We start from the raw sequence: 23,443 nt of genomic DNA, 5'->3' as shown, positions 1-23,443 counted from the left end.
CCGGTCAGGACAGTGTGGCTGAACAAATGACACCATTCTGACTGCTCTATCCGTATCAGTCAGAAATAAATATTAGATGAATCCCACTTCCCAGCCTGGCATGTAACACTGCTAGTCATGACTCTCCATAAGACCATAAGACATAGAAGAATTAGGCCATTCAGTCCATTGAGTCTGCTCTGCCATTCCATCATGGCTGATTTGTTACTCCTCTCAACCCCATTCTCCTGCCTTCTCCTCATAACCTTTAATGCCCTTACTAGTCAAGCACCTATAAGCCTCTGCTTTACATATACTCAATGACTTGGCCTCCATGGCTGTATGTGGCAATGAATCACCACCTCTGGCTAAAGAAATTCCTCCTCATTTCTGTTCTAGAGGTACGTCCTTATATTCTGAGGCTGTACTTTTGGTCCAAGACTCATCCACTATAGGGAACATCCTCTCCACATCCACTCTATCTAGGCCTTTCATTGTTCAATAGCTTTCAATAAGATCACCTCCTCATTCTTCTAAACTCCAGCAAGTACTGACCCAGAGCCGTCAAACGCTCCTCATACCTTAACTCTCTCATTCCTGAGATCATTCTCGTATACCTCCTCTGGACCCTCTCCAGTGCCAGCAAATCCTTTCTTAGATAAGGAGCTCAAAACCACTCACAATACTCCAAGTTCTTTAACAGAGAACATTACAGCACAGTACAGGCCCTTTGACCCGCGATGCTGTGCCAACCTCTGAACCTACTCTAAGATCAATGTCTAATCCTTCCCTCCCACGTACCCCCTTTACTTTTCTATCATCCATGTGATGGAAGGGGTGGATAAAATCAATGTCAACAGAACAATCTGTGACTAGTATGCAGTGATCAAAATTTGGCTATGTCGTAAAACCCAGTCCCAGCTTACATCAGCAGCAGAATTTCGGCCTTTGCTGTTTAACTGTTCAATTGGAAGCTGCAGCTGTCAAGGCCTCTACCAACCTACCAGGCAGTGAACATCGGGGTCCCGTCAGTTGTTAATTAACATTGTTTCTCCCAGCTTGGAAGGGGCCACTGGACGGGACTGGAAAATGAGCTGCCGAGGGTTGTAACCTCAGCCAGCTCAATCACTGGCACGAGCCTGGCCAGCATCAAGGACATCTTTAAAAGGTGGCACCTGGAAAGACCCCCATCACCATGCCCTCTGCTCATTAGTACCATCGAGGAGGTGGCATAGGAGCACAAAGGTACACATTCAGTCCTTTAGGAACAGCTTCTTCCCCTCCACCATCAGATTTCTGAATGGACATTGAATCCATGGACACCACCTATTTTTGCTCTCTGACCATAATTTATAGTATATTTTATGTATTACATTGTACTGCAGTCACAAAACAACACATTTCATCACGTATGTCAGTGATATTAAACCTGATTCTGATTCAATACATAATCCCATCATGAACACTGAAGGCTAAAGCCTGATTTATGCTTCTGCATCAACTATGAGCATTTATACTTGTGTGTTGGTGTGTCTGCGTCGCTCTACAATTCAGGCACGTTGCGCATGCGCACACACCTGCCCGCGCAAGGCTTCATGGTCATGGTAGTCTCGCTCGGGGTAAACAAGTTTAAAGCGAGCGTCTTTTTTCGTAAAAGCGAAATGTCCCCTCCATAATTTCGGAGGTCTGTAAAGCTTTATGGAAAGCACTGCAGCTAAAGTTCCTTCCCTGCCCTTCAGTCGCCCGATAGGAAGCTATTGCAGCGTAGGAGGAAAAGCGATGCTACCAAGTGGACCAGTCACAGCTGTTGCGGTCTGTGTTGCCGCAACACGTAGTTACATTTTGGGAGAGGCGCGCGTCAGGCCCTGGCGTAGGGATCCGCGTTGGCTCTGCGTAGGGTTTGAGGCGACACAGTACTTACGGCGTCGAGTTGACGCAGAAGTATAAATCAGCCCTAACTCAGCCTGGACCTGGGCTCAGTACACGGTGCCCTTGCTCGCCTGAGCCACTGGGAACCCCAACAGGACGTAACCAGCATCAGAGACACGAGGGACGGCAGATGCTGGAACCTGCAGCAACAAGCTATCTGCTGGAACAAAGCAGCGGGTCAAGCAGCACCTGTGGGAGGAAAGGAGGAATCGATGTTTTGGGTCGAAAACCCACATCAGTACAGGGTTGTAATTCATAAACACAGGAGATCCTGAAGATGCTGGAAACCTTGAGCAACAAAATGCCAGAGGAACTCAGCAGGTCAGGCGGTATCTATGGAAGGGAGTAAGCAGTCAATGTTTCGGGCTGAGACCCTACGTCAGGACTGTAGTACAAGTAATGTACAACCCTGCAAGCTGAGCAGGGTTTCAACCAAAAACATCGACTGCTTCTTTCCTCCCGCAGATGATGCTTCTCCAGCAGATAGTTTGTTGTTTTAACTGACACTGGTTGGATGTAACACTCATCCACTCCTTAACCAGGGATGGAAACAGAGCGGTAGTGGGTGGGGCTGGCTCAGTGGATAATCTGAGACACATACTAAGCACAGAATGTACTTTACCTGCCCTCTGTGACTGCCGAGGCTGTCCCATTGCAGACGTAATCCTCAATGTATCCCTTGGTACAGTCAATTTTTGAGAAGTCCGGCTTGCAGACATACAGGAAGTTGGGTCTCAACCTGCCGACAGCAACCTTTGCCAGATCAGTGAGGGACTGGCTAATGGCACAGCCAAAGAGGAAACAGCCGACCTGCTTGTATATCACAGACACGTAGGGATTCGAGACGAAAGACTTTGTTTTCTCCTTCAAGAATCGAACCCTGTAACTTTCACTGATAGCTATCTGTGGGGATACAAAAGAAGGTAAAAAAAAATTATTAGATATTTCAGCTCTTCCCTTCCCCTCCCTTAAACTTGCCGTTCTGTCACTTTATGGGGTCAAATCTCCTCCTGTTAGGAGTGTGTTGGAGATCTGAACTTGCACAAAGATAGAAGGGAATGTAAAAGACCACAGGTTCAACGTTCGAAGAAAATTCATTATCGAAATACATACACTGTACATCACTATATATAACTCAGGTTCATTTCCTTGTGGGCATTCAGCACAATGGAAGCAATGGAAAACTGCATAGAAAGACACAAACAACCAATGTGCAGATACAAAAAAGAAAAAAAAACAAAATAAAATAATGAATATCGAGAACACGAGTTGTAGAGAGCTTTCCTCCCCTCAGATAGTTTTACTTAACACATTGATCCAGTCTACACTTCTCACTGACTCGGAAAACATGCCAGCATAATCAATCCCGGTCACTCTCTCTTCTCCCTACTTCCATCGAGCAGGTACAAAAACACGGACCAGCAGGCTCAAGGACAGCCTCTATCTAGTTGTTGTAATAGTAGAGTCCTTGTACGTCAAAGATGGGCTCTTGACCTCACAATCTATCTCATCATGGCCCCCGCACTGCACTTTCTCTGTAACTGTATCTTTACCCCTGTATTAGCCATACGTAATGTGAAACAAAGATTTCACTGTACGTCAGGAGGTGACGGTAAGAAACCATTTCCAATTCCAACTGCATAGCCAGGGACTTTTAAATGGCAAATACAAAAGGCCATAGTTTTAAGGTTACTGAAGGAAAGTTTAGGGGGATGTCAGACGTTAAGTTCTTTACATGGAGAGTCTTGGATCCGTGGAAAACCCTGCCAGGGCTGGTGTTTGAAGCAGGTACATTAGGGACGTTTAAGATACCCTACGATGGGTGCATGGATGACAGAATGGAGGGCTATGTAGGAGAGAAGGGCCAGATTAGTTTTGGAGTATGTTGAAAGAATGGCACAACATCATGGGCTGAAGGGACTGTTTGTGCTCTGCAGCTTCTCTGAGGACTGTGATCCTGTGGTGGTGGAGAGATCCCAAAAGCGATGCCGTCCAGAGCTTACTGTGGGACCCCATGACGGTAGCAAGGGGGATGGTCCAGACAAAGAGTGATCCAACCAAGACCTCATCAGTGGAGTTGGCAAGAGGCTACAGCAGTAAAGGGTCTCCAGTTGTCTTGCATGCCATGTCACTGGACCCTGATCCCGATCTGTCAAGGACCGTGCTGTGGCTGCCCGTGTATCGGCCTCCCTGCGTGAAACAAAGTCATGCACAGGCATCCCCCTTTGGGAGAGCATCACACTCTACTTGAATGATCGCACTACTACTGTGCAGTAATGCTCTACGTTCTAACTCGAGACTTTTTTCAGTCAGGAAAGGACATGCCGCAATTGCAATATGAATCCAAAATTAACAATTATGTCTATTAGGCCTTGAATTATTCTAATTCCTCCTCCCTTGCCAATACGACTGATGCAGACTACATGCTTCAGAGACTTGTTGAACTTTGTGCATTAATTTCATCCTGATTAATTCCACAGTTGAAATTCAGTGTAGCATGAGCTTCCTGTAGCCACATCATCCATTGCCCATTTATCATCATTCAAGGTCAGGGTGACAAAGCATTGTTATTTAAGGCAGATAGGAAACGGACACTGCATTTGCGTAGTTGGTAAATTATCGTACACTGAAGGTACAGGGCATCCTTTTAAGTTTCCTCAAGTAACATCCTCTGCCACATAAAAGTAGCAGAGGTTCTATTTGTGTCCGTGAAGAAAGTGGCTGATTGACCTGACCCAGTCCTTCCCACTCGTATCTTCCACTGAGCTGCACAAACTCAAGTTAGCAACATCCAAAGCGGACTCGACATTTGTGATGTCAGCACAGTTCCGACACCAAGATAAACTCCAAGGCATCAGACTGAGCAACAGCTCTTTCCCCACACTGTTAATCACACGAGGAGCAGACAGCATGGAAAGGCTCGTTACAGTTGACATCTAGCATGTAAATAACGACAGGAATTCCTCTACAGGAATGAACTGCTGGCGTAGCAATACATCTTATTAACCTCAGGGAAGCAGCCTCTGCATCACAAACCATACACACCCAGGAAACTAGGCAGACAAGGGACAGCAGGACCGTGGGTAAGTTATTGGACTAACATCCAGAGACCCTGGAGATATTGATTTTGAATCCCACTGAAAAACTTTAAATTTAGATTTAAATAATAACTCAAAGTCACTGGTGCATGGAAAGCATGGTAGCCGAGGGGTTAGTACAACACGATCGCCGTGCCAATGACATGGGTTCAATTCCACTGCTGTCTGTAAGGACTTTGTACGCTCTCCCCGTGATCGCGTGGGCACCTCCGGTTTCCTCCCACATTCCAATATCGCACAGGTTAATTGGCCACATAGGTGGCGTGGCCTCATTAGGCCGGAAGGGCCTGTTACCGAGCGGTACTTCTAAATCTAAACCCAAAAACCGTTGTATCATTACAAGTGTGCGTCCAATCCCTTTCCGGAAGGAAATCTTCCTGTCTTCTTCGATCTGGCTTAGGTGTGACTCCACTTGTTTATCCCTCTCAACAACAACATTTTCAAGTGGCTATTGAGGATGGGTAATAAACACCAACTTAGAACTTTCTTTGCACCTCTCCTGGTAAGACCTCTCAAAGAGCTATGTTTCAATAAGATCTCTCCTTCATCTGAACTCAAAGCAGTCCATCCCAGCCTACTCAGTCGCTCCTAGCTGCATCAGCCCACAAAGCAGTGGTTATGTAAGTAATTAATTGACTGAGAATACTTCAAGACATCTTGAAGTTGTGATAAGGTGCTGTGTCAAAGCAAGCTGCTTAAACAGAACAAATGGTTGTGATTAGGGTTAGCAACAAGCTCTTTAATCAAGGATTTTGGTAGACATCTGCAAACTTGTGGTTGATGATGTCATCTGGACCCCTTGATGAAAATCTAGCCACCTTTCTCATTCCCCTGTCATCCACTACCCTGCAGCCGTAGTGTGATCACTCGAGTCAAGTACGATGTTCTCCCCGGGGGTTACTCCCTCAACGGAGGGCACCTGTTCGTCCCTCAGCTTGGAATGTGCCAGTCAGCAGATTTCCTCCACAGACATCTCCATGTGCTGGCAGACCAACAAGTTTCGGGCAGACTAAAGGGCGTCTTTTACCAAGCTAATGATCTGCCTGCAGCATTTGATGTCCAGCTCCATGTGTGTCCTTGGGAACAGCTTGTAGATCAGAGTCCTGTCACGCAGCTGCTAGGAATGGACCGTAACACAGGCCCCTGCATCTCTCTCCACACCCATAAAGGGGAAACCAGCTTGATCCCACAACCCTGCAGACCACGGCACTCCAAGTGCATATCCAAGCACAGTTTCAAAGTAGGGTGGGTTCCTGCCCTAACTACCATTTCAGACAGAGTATTCCAACTCCCCTGTGGAAAAAAAAATATTTCTCATCTCCTCTCTGCTCCTACAAATTACTGTAAAACTACGTCCTCTATTTTTGACTTTTTGCTAAGAAAACACATTTTTCATTGCACAAGAAATTTTGCAGAAGCTGAAAATGCAGAGCAACACACAAAGTGCCAGAGGAGCTCAGTAAGTCAGGCAGCGTCTATGGAGATGAATGAACAGTCAAGGTTTCAGGCCAAGACTCTTCATCAGGACTGGAACAGAAGGGAAAAAAAAGCAGACTAAAAGGGAGGGGGGTGGGGGTAGCCTACTTTTTCCACCTATCACCCCTCAGCTTCTCACTTCATCTCCTCCTATCCTACCCAACTACCTTCCACCCCTCACCAGGTCTTGCCTATCAGGTGCCAGCTCAACTCCTTCCCCTCCCCGCCTTTCTATTCTGGCTTCTTCCCCTTTCCTTTCCAGTCCTGATGAATGGTCTTCGCTTCAAACGCAGGTGATTTATTCCTCTCCATAGATGCTGCCTGACCTTCTGAGTTCCTCCAGCATTTTGTGTGTGTTGCATTAATTTCCTCTCTCTATTGTAAGTGCCGATGACTTCACAGGTGATGGATCATCAGCTCTTGCTGACTCAGGGTTGTCTCCATGACTCCCTTTGTTCTGTTTGTTATGGCTGTGGCGGGACTTGGCTCGACGAGGGATTGTTTGCACCTCAGAATGATTTACCACACAGGACAGCGGCCCACAGTCAGCAGCATTGGTGTATTGGTGTCAACAGCTTCTTTCCAACCGTGATGAGACTGCTGAATGGACCCTGACCCGGATCTGGGCCGTACCCTCCAAATGGACCTGCCTCTCGGTTTTTTTTGCACTACCTTACTTCCCATTTTTCTATTTATGATTTATAATTTAATTTTTTAATATTTACTAATTTTTACTATTTTTAATATTTAATATTTGTAATCCAGGGAGTGGGAGGCACAGAATCAAATATCGCTGTGATGATTGTACGTTCTAGTATCAATTGTTTGGCGACAATAAAGTATAAGGTATATCACACAGCTCTTAGATTGACACAGGTAGCATAGCAGTTAGCACATTTGCTCTACAGTGCTAGTGATCACCGATCGAGACTTGATTCCCGCTGTTGCCTATGAGGAGTTTGTACATTTTCCACGTTACCATGTGGATTTTCTCTGGATTCTCCGGTTTCCTCCCACATTCCAAAGGCACTCAGGCATAGGTGCGTGTGTATAGAGATAGAGCTAGGGTGCTGAAGACTTTTGCACAGTGCTGTAGTAATTTTATGTATTGCACTGTACCGCTGCCGCAAAAAAAAATCATGACGTGTGAGTGATGATAAACCTGATTCTGATATGGGTCTCTACTGTGGACTGAGAGTGGGAAGGGGGCAGGGAGAGGGGAATTAACAGTTGGGAAAAGGGGAAGGAAAGTACCAGAGGGACATTCTATAATGATCAATAGACCGATTGTTTGGAATCAAATGACCTTGCCTGGTGTTTCAGGTCTGGGTAGGTCTGCAAACTTGTCACATCCCGTCCCTGGCACTCCTTCTCTGCCACCTGCCCCACACTCCTCCCGTGGTGCTCCACCCTTGCCATTCCCAACATCCTTCACTCCCCCGCCCCCCCAGATTTACAAAGAGTTTTGCACAGTACTGTATAGGTTAGGTCCAGCTACTTGTCGGCGTGCTACGTTGGCGCCAGAAGTGTGGTGACACTTGCTCAATTCTTGCTGATTTGATTTGATGTAAAGGGTGCATTCCACTCTGTGTTTCAATGTAAATGTGACAAATAAAGCTGATTTTTAATCTTGAATCACTAAATGCACCTCATCGTGTGTACATCTGAGATAATTATCTGAAGTAGAATAAACAGCCTCCTCCGGAAATTGGATGAATAATCCAAACAGAGAAGAAAAATTAAGTTAAAACATGAATGAAATAACCGAAGTATTAAGTCACCTCCACTATGAACCCACGATCAGATGCCATATCACAATGACGCCAATCACAAAAACAACTTCTGATCTCCTATTGCGTCTTGTACTTTTGTGTCAGTCTCATTCAGCCTGGTTCTCTCAGGTATAATGTCAGCTTCTTTTAACGATCACTCAAGCCGAAATCTTTTCTGTGTGGGAGAAAGTCTTTACTCACCGTGTTCCAGCTTGTAAATTCTGAATCCTGAAACACTAATCCAAGTTGCACAATGCCAAACTCCTTGCCTGCCTTGCCGGCACACCCTTTCACCTTCAGTTCGTTCTTATTTGCTGCGATTATCAGGGCACAATGAATGCTTCAATGAAGGTCGAATGTTGCAGGTTGCTTTAGATGAAGATTAGCTTCGTTTGTCACACATACATGGAAACATACAGTGAAATTCGCCGTTTGCGTCAAATCCGATCGGTGGGGCTTGTGCTGGGGGCAGACTGCAAGTATCACCGTACTTCCGGTGCCAACGTGGCGTGCCCACAGCTCTCAAACCCTCACTGCATGTACGTCTTTGGAATGTGGGAGGAAACGAGGAGAACCTAAAACCTCCTTACTGATAGTGACGAGAATCAAATCCCGATCGGCGATCGCTGGCACTGCAAGACAACTGCTCTAACCGCTACACCACCAGACTTTATAGCTACACAGCATCTACCCACGTCTACACTGGCAGGCTTTGATTGCGACCGGGAGGACACAAGGTACTGCAGATGTTGGAATGTGGAGCAACAAATAATCGGCTGCAGGAACTCAGTGCGTCGAGCAGCGTCTGAGGAAGGAGAGGAATTGTCAATGATGTAGGGTTTTGACCCGAAACATTGAAGTTCCTCTCCAGATGCTGCTGAACCAGCAGATGGTTTGGTGTTTTAACTGACACTGGTTGGATGTAACACTCATCCACTCCATAACTGGGGGAGGAAACAGAACGGCAGTGGCTGGCGTTGACTCATGCTAAGCAGGGAGTGTATTTTATCTGCCCTCTGTCACATGTACATCATACAGTGAAGGGTGCTGTTTACCTCAAATCAAATCAGGGAGAATTGTGCTGGGCAGCCCCCCCCCCCCCCAAGCGTCACCACGTCTCCAGTGCCAACACAGCATGCCCACAGCTCACTACAGTAACCCGTACATCTTTGAAATGTGGCAGGAAACCAGAACACCCAGAGGAAACCCACACCGTCACGGTGAGGAAGTACAAACTCCTTGCAGGCAGCCTCGGGATTCGAACCCTGATCCTACAGCGACTGCACTAACCACTTCGCTACTGTGCCATACGTAGCGTAAAGGTTAGGGATAGCAAATTGTGCTCATGCTATGTTGGCACTGGAAGCGTGGCTGCCTCCAGCACATCCTCGGACTGCACACCAAACAACGCATTTCACTGAATATGACAAATAAAGCTGATCTTTAGTGCGTTGCTGCAGATTCCTACATCTGTAGCTGGATGCCTACATTAAAACTGCAGATTCATTATTAATAAGCAGCAGGGGATAAAGATGACTGTTCAACTCCATCTGAACCAGGTTATGTAACAGAGATGGAAGCGTGGCTATGATTCACTATGGCTAGTTGGGTCAAAATGGGAAGCTTACTACACTTCCTCACTGCATTTCAATTCAGAGTATCTGACTAAGGTCCCCGGCTTCATTGTGTCACAAGCTGATGCCACAGAAGATCCTCGGGATGCAAGACTTGGCTGTGACTCTGTCATGTATCATACATCTCAGTCACACACTCCCCAAACAGTTGGCCTCTGGTTGAAAGGTTGGCACACATCCAGCTACAACCAAAAGAATTACATTAAAACATTAGGATTGGGAGTAGTTTTGGGCGCCTTATCGAAGAAAGGATGGCTTTGCAGACAGTCCAGAGGAGGTTCATGAGAATGGTTCTGGGTATGAAAGGGTTAATGTAAGAAGAGTGTTTGATGGCTCTGGGCCTGTACTCACTGGATTTTAGAATAAGGAGGAGGGGGATCTCATGATTACCTATTGGATGCTGAAAGGCCTAAATAGAGTGGATATGGAGGATATTTCCTATACTGGGGAAGTCTAGGACCAGAGGGCACAGCCTCAGAATGCAAGGACATCCAGTTAGAACAGAGATGAGAAGGAATTTCTTTAGATAGAGGATGGTGAATCTGTGGAATTCATTGCCACAAATAGCTGTGGAAGCCAAGTCATTGGGTATATTTAAAGTGAAGTTGATAGGTTCCTGATTACTAAGGGCATCAAAGGTTATGAGGTGGGGGCAGGAGAATGTGGTTGTTAGGGATAATAAATCAGCCACGATTTGGAATGGCGGAGTAGGCTTGGCGGGCAGAATAACCTCATTCCACTCATGGTCTAAGACCAGCCTCTTGTTACCCGAAGTGACTCGTGTGTTGTATCTGGCTGGCGTGAGCAATAACTCCCCAGAACAGAGGGCAGCCAGGTTGTCAGTTACATGATAAAAATGTCTGAGGTGGCTGCATATAGCCCGATAAATGGAATACGGACTGTCTGAAAACTGGAAAATCTCTCTCTAGAGACACAAACTAGCTTGCTTTTCTAATTATTTATTGACTTTATTGAGATACAGTATGGAACAGGGCCCTTCGGGCTGCGCTGCCCAGCAGTCCTCTGATTTTCATCCTTGCCTAATCACGGGACAATTTATAATGATCAATTAACCTACCAACTGGTAGGTCTTCGTACTGTGGGGGGAATCCGGAGAACACAGAGGAAACCCGTGCGGTCGTGGAGAGAAAATACAAACTCCTTACAGGCAGTGGTGGGAATTGAACCTGGATCGCTGGCACTGTAATACACTGTGCTAACCACTACACTATCGTGCCACCCACTACCGTACTGAGCTGCTCCCTTTTTGTACAACGGACAGGTGGAGCCTGGAGTCACGAGCATGCTTTCTCATTTCTTCACCACCTCCCCCAGTCCTCGAGACCACCGAGCTCCCTGCCACCGCCCTGCTCTCATCACGTACGAAGTGCCAGTCCTGTTATACTGCTTACTTCTTAACTTGTGCCGCACATGCACCTCGTGCTAAATGTCAATCCAATGGAGTATATTCCTCATTTTGACCTGGATTCAGTGAAACATTGTTTTGTTTGGCGGTATGCATGTACAGTGTTGAATGACAATACACTTGAACTTAATCTGCAGGTCGACTCTTTTCTTTGATTAAAGTTACAAGAGAAGTTTCTGGAGCCAGTTGGGTGAAACTGAATAGCTCTGAAATATTTAAATCTACTTAATTGTGAAATAAGGACGGAAACATTTTATTAACCTGTTCACCATATACTTCCAAACTGCCCATTCAATTAGATCAGGAGACGGATGATGTGGGAGTAATTATTTTCATTAAATCATGTCGCTCTCGTATTCTACATCTCTTCCATGCTCTCCCCCACCACTGGTTAGAATAGTTAAAACAATACATTTTTCAGCATTTCTCGCTTGGACCTTCTAAGCTCGGGTGACAGTACTAACAGGGTTAACATCGTTGCTGCTAGAAGCATTCCAGCATCTGTTTTTCATCAAATGACATCTTTATATAACCTTTTGCTAAGGTTAGCCTCCAATCAGATTAAACAGACGTTCCCTATTTCCATTTGAACAGGTCTTGTTAAAGTTTCCATGAATTGTGATGCTTTCTGAAGTAGGATGAGCAGCAAATGTACAGGAGTTTCTGTTAAACCTACTACGTTGAGACTTAAACCTTTCCTTCTTTATCTTAATGGTTTAGCAGAGACTAGATGGGCCAAAGGGCCTGTTTCTGATCTGTAGTGTTCTATGACAATGACCTCCTACAATAATGATGATCTGGAACTGACATCTTCTCTGTTTTGGCACCTAACTAACCTTTAAAAGTCTCCTTTGCAATGATCTTCTAGTAGTGTAACCTATTTTCGGCTTTCCTTGTAGACATCATTAGCTTTAAATTTGCAAGGATGGTGCCAGGACCTGAGTTACACAGAAAGATTGAAAAGGTCAGAACTTTATTCCCTGGAGCAGAGGGCATTGAAGGAAGATTTGAAAGAGGTATATAAAATTATGAGGGGTATAGATAGGTTAAATACAAGCAGGCTATTTCCACTGAGGTAGGGTGAGACTAGAGCTAGAGGTCATAGGTTAAGGGTGAAAGGTGAAATATTTAAGGGGGAATCTGAGGCGAACTTCTTCACTCAGAGGGTGGTGAGAGTCAGTGGAAACGGTGGATGCAGGTTCGATTTCAACATTTAAGAGAAGGTTGGATAAGAATGGTGTGGAGGGTTATGGTCCTGGTGCAAGTTGATGGGAGAATAATAGTTCAGCATGGACCAGATGGGCTGAAGGGTCTGTTTCTATGCTGTAGTGTTCTCTGACCCTCCCATCTGTCAGCTGACATCATCACTAAGCCCCTCCAAAATATTCAGGTTCTAATCTTGCCATCCCATCTCTCCGTCATGTCAAAGTCAAAGTAAATTTATCATCAAAGAACAGATACAATATGTCACCATATACTACCTTGAGACTCACTTTCTAATAAATTATTTATTTTTATTTAGTGATAAGCACGAACAGGCCCTTCTGGCCCAATGAGCTGCACCTCCCAGCAACCCACCTATTTAGCCCTCGCCTAACCACAGGACAATTTACAATGACTAATTAACCTCCTAACCAGTATGTCTTTGGAACGTGGGAGGAAATTGGAGCACCCGGAGGAAACCCATGCACATGGGGGAAGGGCATTTACAGGAAAATAAGGAAACACAATAAAATTTATGAAAAACTATAAAAAAAATATCGACAAACAGCCAATGTGGAAAAGAAGATAAATTGTGCAAACTTTAAAAAAACAAATAAATAATACTGACAACATGAGTCATTGTTTCCTTGAAAGTGAGTCTATAGGTTTTGAAATCAGTTCAGTGTTGAAATGAGTGAAGTTATTTCGACTGCTTCAGGAGCTTGATGGTTGCAGGGTAATAGGTATTCCTGAGCCAGTGGTGTGGGTCCTAATGCTCCTGTTCCTCCTGCCCAATGGCAGCAGTGAGAAGAGAGTATGGCCCTGATGGTGGGGGGGTCCTTGAGGTTGGATGCTGCTTTCTTATGGCAGTGCTCCTTGTAGATGTCACTCTTTAGTTTCACTCTACTATCCTGAGGTCGTCCCAACACAGTGGTCCACCCTGTTAAGCCAGCTTTCTCCCCACCTCCCTCCCAAAAGTTGTGTAAGATTCACTTGCCCTACAGGAGGTGAGTATGAAGAACAACAGCAACATCTGTGGATCTGGCACTGCGAGCATCTGTACAACGTAATGCTATGCTCCCAAATTAACATAAGGCACGTACCTTTATATTCTGTCTTGCAAAGCCAGAGTACCCAGTCAAATTGGAAAATGCAGCACTGAATCAACATGATTATTCTAATCCTTCACTGACCTTCCACCCCCGAACACCTCTTCCTTTCCTTCCCCCTCTAGCATCAAGGTTTTTGCGACAACTTTCGATACCCTTTATGATCAAGAACCTAACAACCTCTGCTTTAAATGTAGCCAATATCTCGGTCTCCACAGCCATCTCTGTGGCAATGAATTCCACAGATTCATCACCCTTTGTTAACGAATTCCCTCCTCATCTCTGTTCTAAAGGGACGTCCTTGTATTCTGAGGTCATGCCCTCTGGTTGTAGACCACCCCCCACCCCCCCGACCCAACTTATAGGAAACAGCATCTCCACATCCACTCTATCTAGGCTTTTCAATGAGGTGCCCCCTCATTCTTCTAAACTCCAGTCAGTGAGTACAGGCCAAGACTGTCAGACACACCTCATACATTAACCCTTTCAATCCCATAAACTTCTCCTCGACCTTCTCCAATGCCAGCACATCTTTTCTTAGCAATGGGTCCCAAAAGCTGTTCATACTACTCCAAATCAACTTATTGGACAACATATGTCAAGAGTGATAATAAGCCTGATTCTGATTCTGAAATGTGGCCTGACCAACACCTTATAAAGCCTCCACATTACAACCTATTATAACTACTACAATTTACTTAATTTGTTTCCTTGGCGCAATGCACAACGTGAATGTTCATTTAAATCAATCCAATCTAGCACATAGAGGGCAGTTTGCTCTCAAGTCATGCATTGACGTCAAAGGAACACACGTAGAATTTCACCTTGAGTGAGAGTTGATATGGCCAAGGTCAGGGAAGGCTGTATGTGATGGATGTACACTGGGTCTCGCTAGGCTTATTACAGAGGAAACAACCTTTTGGGAAAGAGCACCCTATATGCAGGTGCATCAAAATCTTCCACCACGGCAAACCACGCTCCCTTACAACAGCGTATCTGAAATGATTACATTCACTATGATGGTTGGTCATGCAAGATATACAAAGGAATGAAAAGCCTTTGTGCTTGGGTTTGAATTGGCTAGAGTTGGATCAGGGGTTAATTTTATCCATGAGCAACCCAAGGAAAATGTGCCATGGATCAATTCGGAAAAGTGGGAAGAGATACACACTTTGGAAGGTTAAACTTGAAGCCCGAGTACTGGGTTAACAGCAGGATTCTGAGCAGAGATACTGAGGCCCATGGCCATAGTTGCCATACAAATTGATAGGATGGTTAAGAAGGTGAATGATGTGCTGGCCTTCATTAATCAGGGGACTGAGTTCTAGAGCCGCAGGTCTATAAAACCCTGGCTAGACCACACTCGGAATATTGCTTTCCATTCTCATTATAGGAAGAATGGGCAAGTTTAGAGAGGGCCTAGAGGAGATTTACCAGGATGCTGTCTGGGCTAGAGGGCGTGTCCAACGAGGAAATATTCCGCAAGCTTGGGCTTATCGCTTTGGAGCAAAAGGAGGACGACAGGTGTGTTGATAGAACTGTACACGACGATAAGAGGCCGGGATAGAGTGGACAGCCAGAGGCTTTTCTCCAGGGCAGAAATGGCTAATACGAGGGGGCATAATTTTAAGGTGACTGGGGGAAAAGTATAGGGAGGGATGTCAAAGGTAACTTTTTAACGTAGTGAGTCGTTGGTGCGTGGAACGCTCTGCCGGGGGTGATGGTAGAGGCAGACACATTAAGGAGATTTGAGAAACTCTTAGGTAGGTACATGCACAAAGGAAAAATGGGAGGGAAGCTTCAGAACGATCTTGGAGTACAGTAGGTATGAAGGTTAGCACAACACGGTTGGGCTGAAGGGCCTGTACTGTAGTGTTCAATATTTTATACAGTAACAATTACTCTGTTTCCAAGCGAGTAGTGCTCCTGGTCAGGGATGTGTTTCTAGCGGATTGCTTTCTTATTTAAAGCCACTTCACATCCAGTCATACTTTGCTCCAAGTGGATAACCACAATGGAACAGGGTCTTCCCCTCGAGACACCTCTCAACAGGAACCCCCCCCCAACCCCTCAACCACACCCAGGATTATAACCATCCTCCTGGCCAAGGCCAGACAAGTTGTACAGAGATCTGAAAGGACACGACGTCCCAGCCAAAACCTGTAGGAATCCTGTGAGCCTGTGTTCCAGGAAAGACCCAGGAATAAAAGTGCACAAACTTACTGCAATGACAGTGACTAAAATGCCCACGGTGCACAGAACAGGGTCGGAGATTGTTTCGTATTCCTTCAGCGGGTAGTTGATACTCGTATCGTTGCAGTAGAACCCACGATTATATGGCTTAACCGCATTGAACTCCACCATGAAGAATGGCAGGGAGGCTGCAAGAGATAAGACAACACGATGAATGCATCAGATCCTGGGACTGAAGGACAAATCATATCCAACGCACGAACAGGTCAGTCTGACTCGACTTTGAACTTTCCAATCAAAGTAAATTTATTATCGAAGTACATATAGATCACTATATACTACCCCGAGATTCATTTTCTTGCAGGCATTCACGGTAGAGCAAAGAAATACAATATAATCAATGAAAAACTATAAAGACTGTCAAACAACCAATGTGCAAACGAAGGCAAACTGCTCAAATACAAAATAAATAAATATTATTTCTTACACCTCTCCAGAGGCTGCCTGATTTACTGACCAAAGATGGCAAAATTCCTAAGTAACACACACACACACACACACACACACACACACACACACACACAAAACACTGGAAAACGCAGCAGTCCAGGCAGCATCTACGGAGGGGAGTAAATAGTCACTGTTTCAGGCCGAGGTGCTGGCGAAGGGCCTCAGCCCAAAAGGTCGACTGTTTATTCCCCTTTCATAAAAACAAAAATGAACCACCCAGAGAGCAGCATTTCAGTGAGCAAAAAACGACTTGTTATTGAGAGAGGTCGGAGGAGACGGGTCAGATTGATTCAAGGTGACACGAAGGCGACGGTAACTCAGGTGACCGTGCGTTATAACAACGGTGTGCAGGAGAACGTCTCTGAACGCACATGTCAAACCTTGAAGCGGACGGCCTACAGCAGCGGAAGACCACAAACATACACTCAGTGGCCGCTTTCTTAGGTATAGGAGGTCAAAAAAAATTGATCCTCCTTGATCCTTTGCTACAGAGCCCAGTCACTCAGCCCATCATTCCTCCTACGTTATTTCCTAGGCACAGATAATCTTATCCCAGCATTTGCAGGGTCTGTCAGTCAATAACCTGGGGAATGAGGGTGTCTGCATGCTGAACTGGCACCCTAGCCCTGACCCTGATGGCAAGTAGGGTCACAGATGTCCCACAGGAGAATAATCCCCAACTCCAAATCACAGTCAGAAGTTGCTGAGTGTATTATTGTGACTGGCCATAAAGTGCTACCTGGAGCACGGCTTATTAACACGGAGAATTTTGATTGGGGTTATTACTTTCTGTGTTGTAGGTACTTCATTCATGTCCGTACGGGAAATTTACCTCCTAGTATTTAACGCTTAAAGCACCTTAAGCAGGAAATGTAACCCGGCCTCTCCCCTACAAGTGTTTTAACACCCAGATTAAACAGGAAATCCATCCCCTTCCCCTTACCCAACCCATACAGGATATTAGCTCATGTATAATACGGCATCCAGTCAGCACAAAAAAGCTTTCCCTGCACTGTACAACAATGCCTCGATCAAGCAAGCGAACAACCCCTACTCGAAAGCTTGACACACTTAGGAAATTCTTGTACATTCATGCTGAAAATGTTAAATTAAGCGATGCAAAATCTGTCTAAATACTACAGGGGATAAAAAAAGTACTGAGGTGTTCACGGGCTGTTCAAAAACCTGATGGCGGACGGGAATAAACTGTGCCTGAATCATTGAGTGTGAGACTTCAGGTTAAACTTTGGGTTCAAAATTTAATCCAGTAGATCTGATGGGCTGATTATTTTACTATAATGAATATGAAAATTCTAATTCCAATTATTTGAGCTCCATTTCCGATGTAAAAGTACCCATACATGACCTAACCATGGTATAACTTACATGAAGAACACACACTTAACTGGGAGCATTGGAGGCCTTCCTTAATTTAGTGGTGTCACACATACACTCCTCACACCCGATCCACCTTTCCCATGGTTCTGCAGAAATCAGGTCTCTTCCAGAGCTCAGGTTCCCAGTGATGCCCTTCCCCAACTCACAGAAGCTTTCAGAAGGTGCAGTACAGCGAAGTATGGTTACAAAATTTAAATGATCTTTGGACAGGAACGTGGAGAGGGGACCAGCTCAGAGAGGCCCTTTGGCCTGCATGGATAAATTGGGCTGAAAGGCCTGCTTCTATGCTGTATAAATTTATCATTCTAAGTCAAGCCAAGCTGCTCCAGTGCGAGACCACTTAATTCCTCCTCCTTCCCATCCTCTGACAGCCTGAAGAAGTTTTCTTCCTAGCTCCTGGTTATGGGTCATGGCTCAACAAGAAACTAAAATTCCTAACAGGTTCCAAAGAAAAAGTGGATGAAAATTCAATAGTCTTTTACAGTGGGTAAATTTACTCAGTTCCACACTGAACCGACAGACTCACTTTCAAGGACTCCACAACTCATGTTCTCTATCATTTGTCTTTTATTTACACAACTTATCTTCTTTTGCATCTTGGTTGTTTGTCAGTTTTTGCCTATAGTTTTCCATTAATTCTATTGTATTTCTTTATTTTGCTGCAAATATCCGCAAAACAATGAATCTCAAGGTAGCATATGCTGGTGTATATGTGCTTCGATGAAAAAAATTACTTTGAACTTTTAAAAAAGATGCCGAGCAAGGGATCTTCCACTCAGAGCCAATTGAGCCCACTCTTGATCCAAAATTCTCCTCAGAACTGACCCTTATCCAACATGTTGTTGCCACATTCATTGCCCTTACAGAGTTAACTTACTATGTTTACTGCTGTGCAAGCTTTGTTTAAATCCCTGGAAATTTTGTTAAATATTTATTTATTTATCGTAGCATGGATAAGAATGAGAAAAACAAAAGTTACAGAGAAGAGCATATTGCAACGTTCGAAGGTCATGGCTTGGGTGAAAAATTCATTAAAGCAGCAATTCTGGTAATTTAGAAGTCAAGAAATGTGAACGTTATGTGTGTGTGCTGGGAAACGTTGATGCTTCCCTTCCAGCACCTCCCAGCTGATGAGGAATAGATTACGCACAAAGCAGTCACATTCGAGACATTTCAAGGTCTTGAACCAGTGACAGCGTGGCACATTCATTCTGCCTAGCCTGGCCCACGCACACTCACTGTGCTGACATCATATCAAGTAACGGTAGTTATGTTTAAGCCCTTCTCAGAGATGCGCTATGATTAACAAGGTGTTCAATATTCGGGAGGAGAGTGGAGCAATTCTGTTTCCTAAATTCTATGAGTCAGCAACTTGAGGACACAAGCGTGGAGAACATCATTTGCAAGAGAAAGAAGAGAGACAGAGGGAAGAGGCGAGAGGGGAGAGGGGAGAGGGGAGAGGGGAGAGGGGAGAGGGGAGAGGGGAGAGGGGAGAGGGGAGAGGGGAGAGGGGAGAGGGGAGAGGGGAGAGGGGAGAGGGGAGAGGGGAGAGGGGAGAGGGAGAGAAACAGTGAGACAGAGAGAGAGTAGAAGAGGTTTTATTTCTAGCTACTGGTTTACAAGGAAAAATACAAAAAAAAAGTTAAAATTCCACCCAGGAACCAAAACAAAAGTGAATAAAATTTCAGAAGAAACATTCTAAAGGAAGACACAGAGCAAGGGGTCTTCTAGTCAGGGCCAGTCAAGTCCTTGTTCAAAATTTTTCCTCAGAACCAATTCTTATCCAACAAGAACTCATCTGCAAGTTGCTGCCATGTTATTTCTTACCATCTCAGGCTTAATTCACCGTGTTTGCCGCTAGAAATCTTGCTAAAATATATATATTCCCAAACCATCAAAGCCCTATTCACAGTTTAGCAAATTATGATCACTTTGCAATTCTTATTATGTTCTTTATTGTAAATATTGCATATAATTTAAGTTTTCTTTATGAATGCTGCTTAAATAATGTTACGTGCCTGTGATGCTGCTGCAAGTAAGTTTTTCATTGCACCTGTACATTCATGTGCCTGTGCAAATGACAATCAACTCAACTTTGTAAAGTTAAGAAGAATGAGAGAAACAAAGTATAAAAATTACAGAGAACAACATGTTGCAATGTTTGAAGGTCATGCCATAAGTAAACTATTGAAGTAAAGATTACAATAAAAACATTTTAACTGGCTGGCTGTCCTTTAATTAACAAGGTTGTATGTCCTACACAGCTTCATATTTTCCAGATTTGCACTCCTTTCTTTGTGTCTCAAACTGACCTCATTTCATCAACTCGTCTCCCTTCCTTAAGAATTTCTCCCTCTAGCTGTTCTCATTAACCTATTGATTATCGAGTGGCAAACCTTTTGACAGCATGCTCCCAAATTGGTGATAATCTTCTAAAACATTCCCTCACGTGCCATGGTAATTTTGAGCAGACATTATCATTAATGAATTAGTAATAATAATTATAAATTTGTATAAGGAAAAAGGATGAGTCCCTTTGCTTATTTATGTATATTCATTGTTTTACTATTAATAAAAGTATAACCAAGACAGATCAAAATAAACCTATTCAAAAATTATTAATATTAATTTTTAAAAATGAAAAATAACAATTTCTAAATTGTATTGTTATTTTAACTCAGATACACTCAGTGGCCATTTTATTAGGTATACTTGTACACCTGCTCATTAATGCAAACACCTGATCAGCCAATCATGTGGCAGCAACTCGATGCATAAAAGCATGCAGACATGGTCAAGAGGTTCAGTTGTTGTTTAAACCAAACATTAAATGTGATCTAAGTGACCTTGACTGTGGAATGCCTGTTGGGTTTGATTATCTCAGAAACTGCTGATCTCCGGGGATTTTCAAGCACATAACCTCTAGAGTTTACAGAGAATGGCACCTCAAACAAAAATAAACATCCAGTGAGTGGCAGTTCTGTGTGACAAAATGCAAAAAAAGAAGTCAGAGGCAAATGGCTATAAGGTTCCAACTGACAGGAAGCTGACAGTAACTCAGATAATCCTGCATTACAACAGTGATGTGCAGGACAGCATCTCTGAATGTACAACGTGGTGAAGCTTGAACTGGGTGGGCTACAGCACACTTGGTTCTGCACTTGGACCTAGTAAGGTGCCACTGGGTATGGAAGGTAAGAAATATGAAGGTGAAATGATACGCTTTGCTCTAGATTTGTAGAAGACCAAGGAAAGGAAAATAAGCAGAGTGAAGTCAGTTCCAACCGGTTCAGCATTTCAAAGTTCAAAGTGAATTTCACAGCACAAATGTCACCATATACAACCCTGAGATTCCTCTCCCTGTGGGCTCTCAGCAAATCTATAGAATAGTAACTGTAAACAGGATCAATGAAAGATCAACCAGAGTTGCAGAAGACAACAAAAATGTGCGAATGCAAATACAAATTAATAGCAGTAAGTAACATAACAAGATAAAGGGTCGATTAGAGTGAGATCATTGGTTGTGGGAGCATCTCAATGGATGGGCAAGTGAGTGTAGTTATCCCCTTTTCTGCAAGAGCCTGATGGTTGTGGGGTAGTAACTGTTCCCGAAGCTGGTGGTACGAATGCTGAGACTCTTGTATCTTCTACCTGATGGCAGCAGCGAGGAAAAACAGCATGGCCTGGGTGGTGAGGATCTCTGATGATGGACGCTGCCTTTCTACAGCAACGTTTCATATAGGTGTGCTCAACAGCTGGGAGGGCTTTACCTGTGGTGTACTGGGCCAAATCCACTACCTTTTGTAGGATTTTCTGTTCAAAGGCATTGGTGTTTCCATACCAGGCCGTGATGCAGCCAGTCGATATACTCCCTATTACACATCTATATAAGTTTACCAGAGTTATAGATGTCATGCTGAACCTCTGCAGACTCCAAAGGAAGTAGAGGCACTGCCGTGCTTTCTTTGCAATTGCACGTACTTTCTAGGTCCAGGACAGATCCTCTGAAATAGTGACACTCAGGTATTTAAAGTTGCTGACCCTGTCCACCTCTGATCCTCCAATGAGGACTGGCTCATGACCTCTGGTTTCCCTCTCCCGAAGTTTACAACCAGCTTACGATCCAAATACTGATACGTACACCAGGTCTGTGAAGATTTCAAGATGTATCATCTGATGTCATGTGCCCTCGCAACCATCTAGCTGGTGCCAAGTCTGCGCGAGATCTTTCCTGTGAAAGCAACCTAACCCTTCCCCTTCCTCTGATGCCATCAGGTCTCCTCCCCACCGCCGCCCCCCGGATCTCAGCTCTAATTCTGCCGTGTCTTCGCCATTCCTTCCAACCTTCCCCTCCCTGAGGCAGAATGTTCTGCCCGCAGCAAGGGTCTTATCTTTATCCCTCTTTGCCCGTGCCTCAGTGAGTTCTTCTTCTAATGTCTCAGTCTCCAAGCCCACTTCTTTGGTAAGGATACCTCACCCTGCACCAATAACCCCTTCTCCTGCCTCCAACCCTTTTCCTCGTCTAGGACACCCTGCTCCGGAACTTTTCAGCTCTAATTGCTGATGAGACATCAAGCACCCCTCACTCGTCCTCCTCGAACTTTATCCCCTCTGAACACACTGCCCTCTACTCCCTCTGCACCAATCCCAACCTTGCCATCAAACCTGCAGACAATGAGGGCGCTGTTGTAGTGTGGCAGACTGACCTCTAACCCGCTGAGGCCAGCAGGCAACTCTCAGACACCTCCTCTCACTTATGCTTTGAAAAGAACCCCACTCTGGCCATCAGGCTAATGTCTCCCACACCGTCACGAACCTCATCAACTCTGGAGAACTTCCGTTCACTGAAACCAAACTCATAGTTCCCTTACCCCACAGTGCTCTACCTCCTACCCAAATTCCACAAAACTGACAGCCTGGGTAGGTCCCATTGTCCCTCCCTGCTCCTGCCCCACTGAACTTGTGTTCACATCCCTCAACTCCACTCTGTCCCCGCTTGGTTCAGTCCCTTCAGTTACGCTAACGTGCTCTCGATGTATGCCAATGTTCCACTCACCTACCACTCCTGTGTAAAACACTTACCTCTGATACCCCCCCAAACTTCCCTCCAATCACTTTATCATTATGCCCCCTTGTATTAGCCATTTCTGCCCTGGGAAAACGTCACTGGCTACCTACTCAATCTATGCCTTTTATCATCTTGTACACTTTGTGTACATCTTGTATAATTAATGGTAAACATGACTTGAGTAAAAAAAACTATTATTAAAGCCCTGTGTAAGTGCACTGTTGAAGAGCGAACACAAACTCTCATAATGCAGTTGTAATGGGCACCTTCAAACCACAGAGAGAATGTAATTCAAAGCAACTTCTAACCCAATAATTAGCCATACAACAAAGAGGAGCCCAGAACACGGCATGGTAAACCAGAGGAAGCATGTGTTTAATTCCTTTCGATGGGGCAGATTCCCTTTAAATAAACGGACTGCTTGCTGAGAAGCAAAAAGACTGCATATGCTAGAAATCTGAACTTAAAACAGGAAACAGGTTAGGAAGCGACTAAGGAGAGGGGGTGAAGGGGTGAAGGGATGAAGGGGTGAGAAGAGAGAAACTGGGTGAAAAGTGTCAGGTTGACCATTTGCTGTGTGATTTGATTCACTGATCTGAAATGCTCAACTCTCTCTCCACAGATGCTGCCCAACTGTTGACTGTCTCT

At 44.7% G+C, this 23,443-nt stretch overlaps 1 protein-coding gene across 1 annotated transcript in view; it reads right to left on the bottom strand.

Annotated features, from left to right (window-relative positions):
• Nucleotides 1-23,443, bottom strand: part of LOC140191206 (phospholipid phosphatase 3-like) — a 104,321-nt gene that overhangs the window by 36,681 nt on the left and 44,197 nt on the right. Inside the window, exons 3-4 of the mRNA XM_072248374.1 lie at nucleotides 15,850-16,007; nucleotides 2,531-2,811 (exon numbers count right to left, since the gene is read on the bottom strand). Coding sequence (XP_072104475.1) covers nucleotides 2,531-2,811; nucleotides 15,850-16,007 — 439 coding nt within the window. The remainder of the gene's footprint in view (nucleotides 1-2,530; nucleotides 2,812-15,849; nucleotides 16,008-23,443) is intronic.

Source organism: Mobula birostris, chromosome 32 (genome assembly GCF_030028105.1).
Source record: "Mobula birostris isolate sMobBir1 chromosome 32, sMobBir1.hap1, whole genome shotgun sequence".
In the NCBI taxonomy this organism is placed as follows: domain Eukaryota; kingdom Metazoa; phylum Chordata; class Chondrichthyes; order Myliobatiformes; family Myliobatidae; genus Mobula; species Mobula birostris.
The sequence above is the reverse complement of the archived record's forward strand: the minus strand, read 5'-3'. Positions and strand labels throughout refer to the sequence as shown.